General features: G+C 45.5%; 1 protein-coding gene across 27 annotated transcripts in view; it reads left to right on the top strand.

Moving 5' to 3' along the window:
* RASGRP1 (RAS guanyl releasing protein 1) overlaps positions 1-17,345 on the top strand; it is a 996,665-nt gene that overhangs the window by 904,426 nt on the left and 74,894 nt on the right. For 2 of the 27 annotated variants that reach the window (XM_068549036.1, XM_068549029.1), the window contains exon 1: positions 13,141-13,290. The exons of the other annotated variants lie outside the window; for them this stretch is intronic. In XM_068549036.1, coding sequence (XP_068405137.1) covers positions 13,256-13,290 — 35 coding nt within the window. In that variant the 5' untranslated portion in view covers positions 13,141-13,255. Of the gene's footprint in view, positions 1-13,140; positions 13,291-17,345 lie in introns of those variants that run through there. 27 annotated transcript variants of the gene reach the window in all.

The raw sequence follows: 17,345 nt of genomic DNA, 5'->3' as shown, positions 1-17,345 counted from the left end.
GTCCACCTGGAAAGAGAAAGGCTCTCCAAAGCCTCTGTCCCTGGCCACACACTCCTGAGCTGTGATGAGGAAGCCTTTGCCCTGTGCAGGTGTCAGCACCACTGCTCCAGAGTTGACAAACAGAACCACCAGCAAGGGACAGATGGGCAGGCTCGGTTGAGTGACAGCTGGAAATGACTTTGAAACTATGAAATCCCAAATAATATTTGGAAGTAGAAAAATCCAAATTATGTGAGAAGGAGTCATCCCCATGGACGAAGAACACTTGACATCCACAAAAATATTTGTTTTGGAATCATATCCATGCATCCTTGGAGCACCACAGTCAGTGTAAGATGAAGAGAAAGCAGACATGTGCATCCACATCTGTCATTTTAAACTCGGCCTCAGAGGAATTGGACATTTTGTCTAACTAGCACCAAAGGGCTGAGTTAGGAAGACTCTACTAACTAGAATAAAAGCTCCTGGAGGGGCTTTGCATGCCCGTGTTCTCCTTAAACATTGGTTGAATTGGATTGACTTTTTTTACTCACTGCCAGAGTCAGGAATAGAGTACAGGTCTCTTGTTCTAAGACACAAACCTCAAAACTCATTTATTATCCCCAAACATAGACACTATACAGATAACCATCTACCTCAGAAATCCTATTCTGGTGGGTTCCATTTCTTAGTCTGGCAAAGATCTTAATATTTGTGCTGAAGTTATGCTGACCTCTTACTTCCCCCTTTGTTTTTTATGCTGTGAGGTCTCTCTTCCTTGCTTTTACTGAACTTCAGAGTTCTGAGATGATTTCTTTCCCTTTTCCATATAGGTAACTTCTACTGCCCTGCTCACTTTCACAGGTTTGCTTCCTTAAACAATCTCAACACTGAAAATTTACCCTCATAGCACACACACCTGCATGGGTGCACACACTCAGACACATGCAAACACATGCACCTAGACAGACTCACATATTTGAAGACCACACTTAAATCCCAGAGTTCTTAGATTGCCCTCAAAAAGTCCTAGTCCAATCAGTTGCTCCAAACCTTAAAACATTATAACAGCTAGTTATACATCTCAAGTTTGGACCAACTGATGTGAAAAGGGCCAATGTCTTGTTTTGGTTTTGTTTGTTTGTTTGGTTTTTACTTAGGCTTAGTAAACACTTTCTTCATAGACATATTTTTAAAATAGTAAAGTTCATCTCATACCTCTGGAATTACTAATCTCTGAAAGTACGGAGTCTGGATTAATGATGTTTTACTGTATCACTTATCTAATTGAAGAGCGTGGAATTCAGTCAAAGTAAATTGAGGTGAAAATTATCACAGATACTCCAACTGGAGTACCACTGGGAAAACCAAGACTTTAGAAGTAAGTGACTTGTCTAGTGAGTTAACCAAAGAAATGAAAAATTGAACTAACACTAATGTTTACTTAAAAGTTGAGGAAAACTCTGCAAAACTCAAAGGCTGATGGCCCCTGACCCCTTTCCAGGCCCTACCCCTTTTGAAACTAGTTCAGGGGCATCCTGGCTGGGCCAGCTCCTGAGAAGGAGAGAAGAGGAGAGTAAACCTCTGAGACCACCTTGGCCCCTCCAGAAATTTATCATTTTTCTGATTGACATTCTTAGGAAATTTTTTTTTCTCAGCAAAACAAGCTATGAAATTCAGAAGATTTTTAACATTTATATTCATAGTAAAATATATGCATATTTTCAGTTTACATGTACAAGTCCCTGATTAAAAACCAAAAATGACATAGTTAAGGTCAAGACTAAAACTGCTTTTAGGGATTGAGCTGAGTACTTGCTTCCCTAAACTACAAGACCAGGTGCAGCACAGAGCAAGTGTCGCAATGGAGATGATTTCGGGGACAGAGACAATTTTGACATACCAGTTTATTGTTTTTATTACATTGATTTCTCCCCTTTTTAATGAAACAAAAGAACTCAACAGAGGGGGAGCATATAAAAATCAAATTGTATAATATGAATCAATTATGAAGCTAACCAGACTCTTCAGATAATACCTGCTAGAAACCAGGGAACAGAAATGAGATGAAGAAAGGCAAAGACAAATGCCTTACCACCTGTGACATAATCTTTTCGGGAAAGACTCGGTGCTGTTTTGGTCAAGAGGCCAAGCTAGACTTTGAAGACATGATGCAATTCTCAGTTAGTTAATGGTTCACCTTGTGGCCCAAACCAAGTCACTTACCTCTGTGCCACGGCACAGACTCTTGTGAATAATGAGCAAAGAACAGGGATGGAAAGTCCTCTGTGAACTAAGAGGAACCATCTGTCTACCAAAATCTCAGGAAAAACTCAGGAAGGTTTGCAGTTCCCCACCCCTCAGCCCTGAAAGTCTAGACTCTTTTAGAGAGTCCCCAGTCATGAAGTCTCAGTCTGGCATGTTTCCAGGGGACACTCACAGCCCTAACTCTCCCTCAGCAAACAAGTCCATCGTTAAGTGTCCATAAATAGGGTTCTTGCAGGTCTCAGAGTTCTGGGTCCTCCTAGTCATGCCCAGAACAGGATTTGCTTTCTAAGTTCGACACCACAATGGATAAGACCTTCCTGAGTCCTCTAGATCAGCACTGGCTGAGATCTGAGTTAAACCTCCTTAGGGAACAACTAAGACCTCAGCAGCTTTCAAGAAAAGTGGGGGGGGGGGGGGGGGAAAGACATAGGGAAGAAGGAACCTGGCAAACTGGCAACCATTTCCCTGAGTTCTATTATCTGCTGGAATGATGGTGTTTTCTGTTTGCTTCGTACCTGTAATGACAGCCATGCCCCTCATGAAATACAAGAAGAGAATAAGTATAGATAGGACAGGAAAGGGTTAGCTATTTCTTCCTCTTCCAGATAAAACTTACGCCAAGCAATGAGCACTTCCTATCTGTAAATGGCGACTGACCTGCCAATCAAAGTGTGCTTGGATTCCAGACTGCACAGTTTCATGTGCTTTCTCCCTGCAAAAATGAGCAACCTTGGTTCAGTCAGGGATGAAATCAGGAATACCAGAGACTGAAAGGACTTTTGTTTTAGACAATCTTTTGAAAGCCTAATTTCCTTCAGCTCTGGTCCTATTCATGTCACTCAACAATGACTTACTGTTCAGAAGGAGCTCCATCTGCCAAAAATATTGGGTCTTGAGAGTCTGAATCTAAAGCTATCCCTGACTCTCAGAAGCCTGTCCTAGGTTTGGGATATCCACAACCTTAGTAAAGTTATGGTGCAACAAATATTAAGACTATTATCAATCTCAGGCAACCCAACCCCCTGCCTCCAAGTGACGAGGGCAAAAAACACAAGACTGTTCAAAGGAAAAAAATCTTTCCCAGAGGATGAAATAGGATGGGACATAGTTAAGTGCTCAGGAACCTGGACCTATCATGCTTCTCTGTAGCAGAAGCTAGAAAGTAGGCAAGCCTTCCTACTTACTGCATATCCACGTATTTCCTTATCTCTAGCCCCCATTTTATAGGCATCTTGGATAGTTGGCCCTCTTTCCCTTCCTTCATGTATTCCAGTGTCTGTAAGGACAGGTTTTGTCATGCACTCTTGGGGCTGGCAGAGATGCCAGACATCACATTAAACAGAAGATAAAATAAAAAGTGGTCCTCAAATGTCCTGGAAGAGAAAAAGGAAAGGTGAGACCCTGATGGAAATAGCAAGAAATGGAAGTTGACGTGTCATCTGTGAGTCTTTTAGAGAGGCTGGGAACCAGGAAGAGAAGCAGCACCGCTGAGTCAGGAACTTCCCAGCATGTAGATTTGCTCTGTGTTGAAAGCAAGGCAAGCGAGGGACCCTTTTTCTTCAGTGACCAGATCTGTATCAGAAGCTGTAAGCACGTTGGGTGGGACCACAAGGTAGGGGGATACTGAGAACACTGGGTTTCTGGGATGTTTCAGGAAAGGATGGTCCAAATGGGAAATTGAGGGACTAGGCAAAATAATCTAAACACCAGAAGTCAAAATCAGACTTAACTCCTAATTTGACCAGGTTAGACCAAAAGACTGAACTTATATTGGCACCTCAGAAAAATATTCACACCTGTTGAGGGTAGATTTTAAGATTGGAGTACAGTCATGAGAATTTTTTTGAAGTATAATGATGAGCTAAAACTCTCTTCACACAAATGAATAAACACGCAAACAAAGCAACACTCTTGGGTTGTAGTAAAGAAGCCCTAAGGAATAAGGCTTGAATCACTTGATATAATAATTCCCCATTTTTAAAGAGAAGACCAAAGCCCCTAAAAAAGGAATCATGGAGAAGAAATTACAGTAGGAACTGCATTTTTAGCCCAATCTGCTAAGGAAACATTCACAAGTGTAGGCACACACACATACGCACACACACATACACACACACACACACACACACACACACACACGAGAGGTATGGTACATGTTATATGAGAAGTGACATAATAAGGTAACAAGGCCCCGACCAACGTATTAATAGCACATCGACAACAGTTATACTTTCACTTTTCAAATAACTGAAAGTGAAAACTTGGGCCTAAAGAAATCTTAGGTCAGTGGCTCTCCCTCCCCCAACCAATGGCCAAGTCTTTTCAGAGGCAATTCTAGTTTTAGCTGGGCCGACTATCAGTGTAACTAGACCAAAATTCTGACCCTTTGATGCTCTGGCTGTGGCTGATAAGACAGCTAAAAGCTCAGCACTTCATTGAGACCATCAACAATATGGTTAGTGCTGGTTACTGATCCTCTTTACTTCACCCAGAATTTTCTAATAGGCTATAGCCAATGAGATCAACTGTTTGGGGTACAAAATCTAATATATTATGAGTGGGAGGTGTAACAAAGTGGTGATAAGCTTGGGCTCCAGAATCACACTGAACTGAAACCCAGCTTCACATTTCACTAGCTGTGTGTCCTTGCATGAGTCACTTAAACTTTTTGAGCCTTAAACCCCACCATCTATAAAGAGAGGGCAACAAGGGTAGATCATCATAAAGTCTTTTTGTAAGGATGACATGAAATAATGTGTACTTATTTCTTGGCACAGTGCTTGACATGTAGGAAGTGCTCAATATGTCAGCTCATAGAATCATCGTGAGGAATCTAGGGTAAACAGAAAATACAGACAAAAAAGTAAAAAGTATTCTGTTTGATCGTAGAATCTAGCTCAGCATAGCCTAACATGTAAGTCGGCCCTTTTTTGTTTGGTTGGTTGGTTGTTTTTGCTGCCTACCAACTGCGCCCAATAGTCTAGCCTACTTTCTGCAATAGCCCAGGGGCTGCCAGGTCTTTTCTGGCTAGGCCTCTGGGTACTATAGTTTCAAGTTCAAGTCTGACACGGAGGCAGTAGGTACTTAACTCACTCCCTGGCACAGAGCTAGTATTCCTTATTCTCTACACCGACAGCCAGTTGGTCAGTAAGTACTGCTTTCTTGGCTCCTCCAAGCCGGGCCCTCTGGCCTTGAATGACCCTCCAGCGCCCCTAGTTTTATCTCGCCTCCCCAGGCAAACCTCCACTTTTCATGCAATTTCTCACCTCACTGCCCTCCAGGTCACCTTTCATATGCCTCCCTACCGGGTGTTCAAAAGGGACAGAGGGAGCCCCTCCTTGAAACTCACCTTTCCCCTTATATTTATACCAACATTTCTCAATAGCCAGAAGCCAGTACTCTCTCAGAGCCAGAAAAGAGCACTTGGTCTTTCTTGAAGGAGCCAGGCTCACTCGGAGGGCGGACTCAGGAGGCATGGGGCCAAGAGCCCACAGTACCTACAGGGGCCCGCAAAGAGGTTCTAATTTCTTTTTAAAACCAAAGAAAAAAATGAAGGTGATAAGAACGTATGTATAATCATTGAATCCATTCCGGATTCTATTCATCTTTATGCCAACACAATCATAAAATATACTTTAAAATATATTTTTATGGAGGAAGGGGCTCACAAATACACTGTGGCCCTGCCACTCCTGCTGAGTTGAGAGTGGTCCTAAGTGGGGAGAACCTGAGGCAAACGCACCCACCTGGACCCTGCCTCCTATGTGACCCATTTATTTCCTCTGTCTGGTACAGGACAAAAAGTCACAGCGACTCAGATTTTTAAGAGGATTTTTTATATAGCACAGGGAACTGTACTCAGTATTTTGTAATAACCTGTAAGGGAAAAGAATCTGAAAAAATATATATATATATATACATATAACCGAATCATATATATGTATAACCGAATCACCTTGCTGTATACCTGAAACTAACACAACATTGTAAATCAACTATACTTCAGTTTTTTAAAAAAGAGGATTTTTTAAACAACTGCCAACACTGGTTGTATAGAACTTGTCTGTTTCCATCATATGTCTAACCCAGACTTCTTCACACCTCCACCCAAATACAAACGATGCCAAAGCACTAACACAACATCAGGATCACACCTGCATGAGCCAAATTAAGAGCCAGCATGAGGTGACCTTCCTCAGGAAACAAAGCCTCATTTCTGGGGCACTTGAAAATCACACATAAATGGACACTGATTGGATTTATCAAAGCATATGGTGATACTTTTCACTGATTGATTTAATTGAAAAATCAATTAAGCTGCACACCTGGTTGACGGTTGGGTCTCCATCCATACTTATGAAGCCATCATGTAGACTATTCCAGCTGTACACTTTGTTCAGAGGCAAGTTTTCTCAGTTTGATGCAAGGTGCAGAAACAAAACAAAAGAATACAAGACAGAAAAGACAGTTTTCTTTTACAGTAAATTCTGGCTATCATTTGGACGAATGCCAAGAAATTTCTTCAACCAAACTGTGTTGCGTCTGTTACCAGTTAGACAGGGAGGCAGATCAATCTTGATCAGTACTTGCAGCAAATTTAAGCCTTCAGCTTTGTTTTTGAATCAGTGAATTTCTAATTTTCATGATGCTGTCTTGGGTGTGATTATTATTGGTGAAACACAGTCTCTGTACCAAGGGAACACAGCTACCTACAGGGTTAAGTCACACCCTTTTTAGTCGGGCTCACTTCCCACCTCCAAATCCAGAGGAACAGGCAAGACAGACTATTCCATCCCAATGTATCCTTTCCTAAGCCTGCTATCTGCCCATGAGAGTTTCACGCTCTATTCCCACCACAAAGAATCAGACTGAAGAAAAAGATACTTAACGTCCCACGTGGGGTGGAAAACTGGGCTTTGGCACAGGGGAGTGGGCTGGGGTGTTAGAACTCCACTGTCAAATCAAGAAGTAAAATGCTTGTAAGTTGTGTGTGAAATGGCCTACTTCAGTATTTCTTAAATATGAGTAAAATATGACCCCTTTTAAAGGGGAAAAAAATTTCTTCTAGACCCTTAAGGATGTGTCTGCTGGTGATCCCGGCGTGAGAAGCACCCACCCATATTAATTTACAATGATTTTCTCCATCGCTCACATGCAAGTGTCTTTATTAATACTCAGGAGTTTTCATTTTAATACTATGCTTATCACAGTACTTTTTTGAATGCATATTAAACAGTTCTTGTACTCAGAAAACCACATCCTTTGACTGGTCCAGGCCACTTGAATCTTTCTATTAACTGGGTTTTTTTCGAGCTTTTACCCGTGTGTCTTTGTAGGTGTTAAATGATTAAGTAGTATTAGTGCTAGGGTGGTGCTAGGTGCACGATAGGGGTTTTAAAAATAGCGGTTGCATTACTAAACTAGTTTTAGCTTTCAAATTGTTGCTGTTCTGATTGCAACGCAGCCATTTGAAAAGCTCAGTGTTGAATGGTAATTAACTCAGCCCTCTCTCCAGCAGCGCTCAGCTCAAGCACCCAGAGGCTATCTTGGGAAGTGGCGTTAGTTGAATCACATCTAAAGTGGAGCGAGGGACTCAAGGTGCTCATGGGGAACCCTTCAAAGTGAGAAGCGTCTCAGATTCTGCAAAGGCAAACTAAGATTAAGTCAGACTTGAGAACCTTATTTATGTATTGGCAGAGGGTGGGGAGAATCAAAGTTCCTGTGTGTAGTTCAGCAAAGCACTCTGCTCTGCTTCTTCTTTACCTCTGCATCTTCCTCGTCTCTGAAACACGGGCCTCGCCTCTCCTCTTCCCTCACTTCTCTTTGGCTAGTGAGCTGTTCATCTCATCCTTTACATCTTAACCCACACCTCACTTCCTCTGAGAAGTCGGCTCCCCATCAACCAAGACTAGGGCAGGTGTCCCTTGGATGTGATTGCATAGCACTTACTAGTTTACCAAAACATTCACCTCGTGTGCCCACAACCTGGCACTCAAAACATTAATGTGTCCGCAGTGGTTGCTACGTGCCAGGCATAGACCATGTCATATAATCATTAGCGAAGTTGCATGAGGTAGGCCTTGTTTGTACCCATTTTTACAGACATGGAAACTGAGGCTTAGAAAAGTTAACTTGCTCAGGGTCACATTACTAGGAAGCATGAGGGCTGAGATTCAAAATCAGTCTAACTCTAGAGCTCACACTTTGAACTACTGTGCCATTCTGCCTCCCAAATATTTGTGGAAAACATACTGTTTGATATTTTTTGATAAACTTGAACAAAGCAGATTCACTGACAACTTACCTTTTCTGGCCCCAGCTTCTGGTTTTTTAAAGCTATTCGGGCCAGAATCAGAAAGCAAGAAGTTCTATGCCAGAATGATTCAAAATAGGATTCATTGATGGACTAAATGCTTGCACACAATACAAAAATAAAAGTTACAAAAGGGGAAAAAATGAAAAGCAAGATTCCCCGTACTCAGAGCCACCTAGTTCCCCTTTTCCAGAGATAACTACCGAGATCTATTATCATCATGAGAGGTAGCCCTAGAGCTGTATTTTGTAAACTATGATCCCAACCTACTAATGGATCAATTTTGAGGGTCCTGACCAACATTTGTTTTTTAATGTCATTAAAAAAAAAAAAAGATTTGAAAGGATCATGTTTCACACAGCTTGTGTTTCAGTTTGACATGTACATCTGAGTCACAGGGTGTAAAATGTGATGTTACACTTCTCACCACGGAGTAATATTCAAAACTGTTGGAAAGCCACCGACCGGGCAGACCCAGAAGTTGGACATTATGAAGGCCGCTTCCACAGAGAACCTCCCGCCCTTACTTCCCATGAGTCACTTTGGAACTCAGCAGCCGGACCCTGTAAAGCAGAAGTCAGATCCCTTCCCTCCTCTGTTCAAAGTCTTCCAGGGACCCCCCCCCCCACCATCTCACTGAGAGCAAAAGCCATGAGACAACATGTATTTCTGTTTGTTTGTTAATATCCTAAAACAATTCCAAAATCAAATAAAACATATGGGCTCCATGATGTAAAGAAATATGACCTGTGGCGGAGAGAGGGTCCCTGAGAAGGGGCTTCAACAGAGACAAGCAGCATCCTTCAGCTGAAAACAAGAATGGATATCTTAAAATACCATTTATATGACATTCATCAAATTCCCTTTAGAGAATCCTGGGGGTACCTTAAGGAGGTAGAACACTCTCCAGAAGAGCTGGCCCACGGACAGAGAGACTCCCCAAGAGGCATGGGCTGCCTCCATAAGAAGATGCCAAGGACAAAGAAACATGCAGGAGTCCAACCATAAGCCCCCAAACTACAGGCCCGGAGCAAAAGTGGCTGCTTCTCACGTGGGCAGTTTCTCTAGCTTTGCTCCACGGTGAGCAGCAGCAGGGATGTACAGTGTTCAGTCTGGGATGGCCAGTCACAATAATAAAGTAATGAGGCCAGTCCTCCCTGTCTCAGAAACAGGAGCGGCACTCAGCAGGAGAGGAAAGGATGGTGGCACATCCCCTCCCTCCTTTTCTCTCTCCATCTCTCTTCATTCTCCCGTGGAGCTGTGTGTCCCTAAATGTGGCAACCTCGTCCTCATTGGTCCATATGGGTGCCTCAACCGGAATACCCCATGGTGTCCCCATGAGAGCGGGGGTAACCCAACTCTGCGGTGGCAGCTCCTGGAAATCGGGGTATAACATCCTAGCATATTTGGACTCGTCTGTTTATTAGACACGTAAGCTCATGTGAACAGGGCTCTTATCTGTCATGTTCTCTATCAGATTCTCAATGCCAAGGACAGCATCTGACACTAAGTAGGGACCCAGTGAATGTATCTCAAATGGATGAAAAAATGTTAGACCACAGAGTGGAAGCTGTGGTGGCCAATAGGTACTCCAAGCATTAACCAGTCCTCAGGCAGATTCTGCAAGGTGGGTTTGCAGCCCCTGCCCCTGGAAGGCAGCCCTGCGTGTGCCCTCTGGGGCGACTTGCCAGTCTGCTATGCATTTGGTATAACTGTGCCTGTGTGCATCTAGGTGAAAAGAGATGGCAGGCGGAAGGAAATACACAAGCAAGAGCACTGAGGCTTGTGAGGGCACAGGGCACAGCAATTACCAGCAGTGACCAAGTCACAACCTAACAGGTCAGGTGCCTGGGAGGGCATGGCTGGAGGCCAGGGTGGACAGGTAAGGTTAGTTGTGAAGGTGAGCAACGTTAAGAAGTTTGTAGTTTATTCTGTAGGCAACTGGAGAATTCCTTGGCAGTTTGGAAGCGAAGAAATGACATGATCAGGTAATTCTGAAAACAACGTGAAAAAAGGATCAGAGAAGAGGAGGTTCTACAACTAGGGAGGCCGTTTATGAGGCTATGACACATGTTCAGGTTCAGAGATAACTGGGGCCAAGACATGTGGCCGTGGAGACGGAGAGGAAGCCCTGGGGGACGATTCGGGGAGGCGACCAGTTGGAAATATGGTTTGGGATGTTAGATATCAAGGTTAGATATTCAGACATGGGAGTCATTTGGGTCCTGTTGAAGTCATGGAAGAAATTAAAAACACTTAATTTGAAAAAAAAAAAAAAAACCCCACCGGATTTGAGTAGTGGATCATTTAGAAAATCTGATGAAAACAGGTATTTTTAGTTGCAGAGGCTTCGCAGGTACTCACCAAAAAGCCAAGTAAAAGGTCTGGGGATATCAGTTAAGAGCCCCTGGTTGAAAGAAGAAAGAATAACAGAGAAAGGGTCCCAAGGAATGACCTTACCCAAAGGGTGAGCAGAAGACGACAGTGGTCCCCAGCCTTTCTCAACTGTTACAGAGACATTGACTACTGCCTATCAAAGAGTTTGGAGAAGCAGAAAAGAGGATAAGCGAACAAGAGAAAAGAAGGAGCACTTTGTTCCTGAGGTCAGAGGTGTCTCAGCACCATGGAGACTAACCACATGGCAGAAGATGAAGAAAGAGATGGAGCTAACTTCTAATTTTTTAGGTGTTTGGAAAAGACAAATTGCCCAAGTAGGAACAGCCAGATAAGCCTCTTCAAAGAGTTCAGCTGGGCCCAGAAACCCAATCAGGTGCAAGTGGAATGCAGAGCTCTCAGGAAGCCTGAGAGGAAGAAGCTTCCTAGGTAGAAGCAGGCCTCTTTCTTTAGAAAACTCAGCAAGACTCACAAGACTTGTTTCTCGAATGAACTAATAGCTAATCATTTCTATACTTATTACGTAATGAACTGCAGGTGTATAGCTGCATACAACCGCCTGCAACTGTATTCAGTATTGTGTGTATACACCCAGTAGCCTACCTAAACACATTTACATATATTTATGCATTTATATAAAGGTACGTGTTTATCTATTTGGCATGTATACATATGCATATACAGTGTAAGTCTGGAAGAGTGTCATAATTTAATATTTATTAAATATCCAAATGTTCCTTCTATGTGTATGGCTGTGACCGAGGACTTGGTTCTATTACACAATGTTCATGAGGATTCTCTGGAGAAATTTCTTACCGCTCTCAGGATGAAAAGAGTTGATCTTCTCTTGAGCAATTTTTTTTTTTTTTTTTGTCTTGCATGTGACAGAAATTGAATTTTAGACAAGGCTTCCCTTTTGAACATGACTGCTAGAAATCCAGGAGACAAATCTTCGGTCCCACTTGGAGCAAGTGTTTTGGACTCTATGGAATGCATTAAAAAAAATTCATTTCTGGCTCCATTTTATGTACTTTAATTTTCACTTTTCATTTCATACACTTCTTTTTGTGAGTTACACACCTTTGTAAGCTATCTTGGACTGTTTGTTTGTTTGTTGTGTTTAGGATAAGGTGGCATATACGTATGAGGCTTTAAGGTCCAGAACATTATGGCTGGGACGGGACTTATTAATATGACTAGAGTTAGAGCATGTGACACTGATAATGGGTATGTTATTAGGACAATCCCACAGCGATTACAGCCAGATCTCAGCCCAGGTTGTGGTTCTCTCTGCTGTGTACTAGTGTGATGGGAAGCATATTATTCTCTAACCCTTCATTTATTTCATCTTTAAAACAGTGACCTCTTGGTTTTTGGGGGAGGCGGCGTACATGAGGAATGTACAGAAAGCACTTAGCACAAGGCACTCAGTCAACATTAGTTACTGCTGTTACCACTATCTTTTCGGCAAGCAGGGGTAGGCAGCCATTTCTGACCAGATCTGCCGTCAGAAAGTCCTCCCCAGCCCTGACCCCTCTCTCCCATATCCACAGACGCCAGTCAGCTGTGTCCCGCCTGACCTGCAGCGCACCTGCACACTCGCTGCCTCCCGCCAGGGTGTCTTGTTAATTGCTACCAACAAGACTCCCAGAGGCACAGGCTAAGGCGGACCCACAACCGTGTATTCGTTCTTTACCCCACCCCCGACTCTGCGCTCTGATATATACCAGAGAGGCCTGCGAGGGCACGAGGGGTCTTCGGGAGACTGGACTGAAATTCGGGAAGGCAGAAGCAGGGTGGGGGGCGGCTGTTGCCCCGAGAGCCGCCAGGTGAAGCCGGTTTCCCCCGGCTCCCAACCCCTCTCCTGGCGCTGGTTTGGTGATATCCAGGGCACCTGGAGCCTCCCCGCCCTTCCAGCTCCGCTTCCGTCTTCAGCCACGGGCCGGGAGAAGTAGCCGCCAGGGGTGAAAGGCGAGGTTGGAGGGAGGCGCAGGCCTCCGGGGACTACTGAGTAATGGGGGCAGGTTTCGGGGAAGAACTGAACAGCGCCACACATTTCCTCGGCGATAACATCAGCGCTTGTCAGGTGGTTGGAGCGGGCGTGTGTGCGCGCGCGCGCAAGGAGGAGGGCGGGGGGCGCGCTCACACAAAGTTTGTGCCTGCGGGTTCGCCGCGGTCGGGCGTCCTGCGCGAGGAGGCCGGGGCGGAGGGGCCCGGCAGGCGGTGGTGGCGATGCGCCGCACCCCGCCGAGCCCGTCCCGCCGCGCTGGGTGAGGCGGCTCCTGGAGCGCGGCCGCGGCCATGGGCACCCTGGGCAAAGCGAGAGAAGCTCCGCGGTGAGTAGGGGCGTCCGTTTCCTTTCTTGGGGCGGGGGCCACAGCGCGCGCGGCCCCAGGACCTCGCCGGGATGGGAAGTGGGGGGGCCGGCACGGCGCCGCCGCCTCCGGGAAGTTGCGGGCCCGGGGTGCGGGCGGCAGCGGCGGCCGGTCGGGGTCTCGGCCGAAGTCTCGGCCGAAGTCGGGGGAGACGGGCGCGAGGGACGGACGAGCCCGGAGCGCCCTGCGCGTCTCGCCCGACGGACTGGGGGGGGAGCCGGGCTGTGCGGACGCGCGGCCAGAGTTGGCCCGGCGAGCCCCGGAATCGGGCTTAGCGACCCGGCGCCCTGGTCCCCCGGCGCCGGGCCCCTGGAACTCCCACTCGCGGACTTTCCGCGCCCCCTGCACCTGCCGCAGCTCCGGCAGCGCCACCTGGCGGCCCGTCCGGCCCTGCGGACGTCGGGCCGGACCCAGAAGGCCAGCTGCCTTTGCCAGGAGTGCACAGGGGTCAGTGACCCACATAACCACCTGGGTGGAAACCTGCACTCGCTTCCACCCACCGTGATCCTAGAGACATGTTTTAGGAGGGTCTTGGGGGTGACAGAAGATGAAGGAAAAGTGACCGTGAGTGAAAAAGCTATTGGCAGGAGAAGGAGGCCTGGAGGGGCCAGGCAACTTTGAGTTTGTCCCCCAAAGGGCCGGAACTGGACAACTGCCTGGCAACGGCCTGGGCTCAGCATAGGGCCGGGAAAGCTGTGCTCTTCCCACCTCCATCCACGCAGACTCTGTTGCTCCTGGCCGTGCCCAGTCGAGGCAGGAAGCGTTGCCCTGCTGGACCTTATGGATCTAAAAGTTCTTGGTCCTTTATGCCCTCCCCCACCCCGTCCTGTACCGTGAAGGTCCAGCACTTTGCCTTGCACCGGACTGAGAGGAGGAGCTTCAGTACATTCAACTGAGTCTGTATTATGGGAACGGGGAGAGGACAGGACTGGAAGAAATCCTCACTAGAAGCCAATAAAAGCCATCTTCCACTGCAAAGAAAGTTGTGGAAGCTTCCGTTCGTTCTCCTTGTCCATTTCATCCCTTACTCTTCTGGGCTGAGTTTCATGAAAAGTTCAACCCGAAATTGTGACCTCCACTGAGATACCTGAGGCTGGAGTGGATTGCACCTGAACCACTTCAGAGTTTTGACAGTCTCCTTCAGCAAACTGGATGGGGCCTTAGCAAGTTCTAGCCTCAGGAAACACTTTCAAGTTGTTTCTCTAGGGCGCTTTTTTTTTTTTTTCCTAATACTTGAGGGAGCTGGTGAGGAAACGTTTGCCTACTTGCCTTTAAAAATACATATGCCTTTGCAGACTTAGAGGCGAATTCATTCTATGTCTAAAATAAAGCATTTTATAAATCCTTATCTACAGCCATTTCACCAGAAGAGAACGATTTGAAGGTTTGTCACATAGCAGCCAGTCAAGAGACTCCACAGCAAAATTGCCCAGCTTCCTAGTTTATGGTGCACATAACCCCCATCTTCCTGACCTCTCAGGATGCCATTTGGGTTTTAGCAGTTTCTCTTCTCCCTGGTTTCTCCTGCCCAAGCCCTCTGAGTCTCAGCGGCCTCCCCCCGACTGCATCTCACCCTCCCTTCCCCATCCCCTCAATACTCCCTTCAAGTTCATTCTTTCTGCTTGTATTTTACCAGTCCCTCCTAGTTCTGATAAAAGCATCTACCTCTGAGAATCACCTCCTGCACCAAAGTGGTTTCCCCTACAGGTGACACTAGGAAACATTGCCAGACTTAGAGCCAGGGCAGTTTTTGGAGTCCTGAATGGTTGATGCTACCAACTGAGGGAGAAAATGGAATTTTCCCTGGATTGGCCAGATGAGAGACAGAGGTAGACACCGACATCCCGGCCCCAGCGGGAAGAGCTGTGTGTGGAGACAGCCTCCAGTTGCCGTGGCCTCTTCTCTTGGGGCTAAGGAGAAGTAATATGGGAGGCCTAAGAGAAAAAGAGGCTTCTAACAAGAAAGACTTTGTTTTCATCTTTCCCAAGTCTGCCTTGGGTAGAGGTCTTAATGGTGAAGAGGCAGCAGCTAAGGCCAAAAGCTGACTTATCCCAACACTGGACAACCAGTGCCAGGTTTAGAGAGTCCTCACTGCTTCTGCGGAGGGAAGGGAGCATGGCATGGACACAGGAGGCTTGGCTTCTACCTGGCTCTGCACTGGTGCCCAGTCACATTGCCCTTCCCAGACCAGACCTCCACATGCATGGGGGAAGGGCTTGGAGAATGACCATGGAGGGGCCATCCAGCTCTGGGGTCTGAGGACTTTTGGGGACCTGAAAAAGAAGTAGGACCCAAGATTCAGCCTTTATGTTATCAGCTATACTTTTGGAGGATTTTACTTTTGTCTTAAGTTGAATTGACCTTTTCAGCTCCTCTTGCTAATTCTGATGTAGTGAAAGGTGCATAGTCCCAGGCACAGTAAATATTTATTAAACCAAACCAGAGAGGTGCCAAGTACAAATCCCAGGTCAAGTACATATGAGTTCTACAACCTTGTCTATGTCATTTAGCCTCTTTTAGACTCAGTTTCAACATCGTGAAATGGAGATAACATCTCTCTGGGCTGTAAGCTTTAAAGACCATGTAAATCCCCAGCTCAGAGCCTGCCATATCAAAGGTACTCAATTCAGGGTGGCCATTATTTTCTTTCATTTTCAGATGCTGATCTGATCTTGGGGCTATCACAGGGCCTGGGTAAAAATCAGTAATGTCCAGAAACTTGATCAAATCCTGTAACACCAACCTGATCTTTCAGAAATCACTGCCTTGGCTTAGCAGATTCCCAAGAGCCAGTTTCTGATTGGATTTCACTGAGCCCATCCTAGGTTGGAACAGGTGGCAGCAGCCAATGCCAGACCAGCATTCTGGAGCTACTTTGAAAGGGAACTAGAAGGTCAGGGTGTTCCCTTCATGAGTCTGGCTTTGTACTAAGTGGTCCCACTGTCTTTTTAACAGGGTGGTTTCCCAAAATCCATGTGTGCCCCAGCATTTTATTTTGATCTGAGTACTTCTTCAGCCCCTTCTGGGTGGGGTTACATCTTGTCGAGAAGCTTTCCCCAACACCACCTAGAACTGGTTTTCCCTCCTCTGAGAACATCACACGTCTTGCCCTTGACACTCACAGGACAGTTATTTAAGATTGATAGAGTTATCTTTTCTTGGCCTGGTTCTGATTCTCCAACTAGATTTTTGTATTAAGGAACTTCCAGATCACCTTCATACTACAACAACTAACATATAATGAGTATGTTTTACAGTTTGCAAAGTACCTTCACAGACTATCTCACTGGTCCTCTCTGGCCTATCACACATGTGTTGCTCATAGGATAAGTACTTATTGATTAATTAATGCCATCATGTGTTTATCAAATACACAGTGGTTAGTTAAAGTTATGGATCTCCGGTATATTTCTTTTCTTCATCTCCTCTTTGGTAATAAACATGAAATAGCCAAAGCCACAGTAAGGAGAGGAGAATATACTCAAAGGAGTTATCAGCAACAACACCTATCACTAGTAAACCTTCAAAGATGATAGATATGTCTCTGTATGTTATGTTTATTTTTTTAATGGAAGGAAAAATAAAATGCTTAATTAACCTCCTGATATCATTTTGCAAACAACTTGACTTACACTGATGAGGTCATGACCAAAGATAAAGCTAAGTGAAAGTGGAGGAAGGTGACCTGTTGGGCTGTAAAGCCATTTCCAGATTCAGACTTGTCCTTTTGTATTCACTTCTGGAATAAAGCTCTCATAATCAGTAAGGACTTGATAGGATAATGTTTAATGATAAAAATGACTCAGAATGATTATCAGTAATGAAAAACAGAATCTTAGAACCAACCAAGATTTGTGAAAAAGACAGGGCTAGCTTAAAATCTAAACACCGCCCCCATAACCCTCACCCCCTGCACGTGGGTCCTCGGTCTTTGCCTTCTCCCCCAAAATCCTTAAAGATGTTTCTGAGGCCACCTGACTTTCTCCAGTAACTCTGGTGTTGCTCAAGAGGAATGA

Source organism: Eschrichtius robustus, chromosome 1 (assembly GCF_028021215.1).
Source record: "Eschrichtius robustus isolate mEscRob2 chromosome 1, mEscRob2.pri, whole genome shotgun sequence".
NCBI lineage: Eukaryota > Metazoa > Chordata > Mammalia > Artiodactyla > Eschrichtiidae > Eschrichtius > Eschrichtius robustus.
This window is presented reverse-complemented; position numbering and strand designations above follow the sequence as displayed.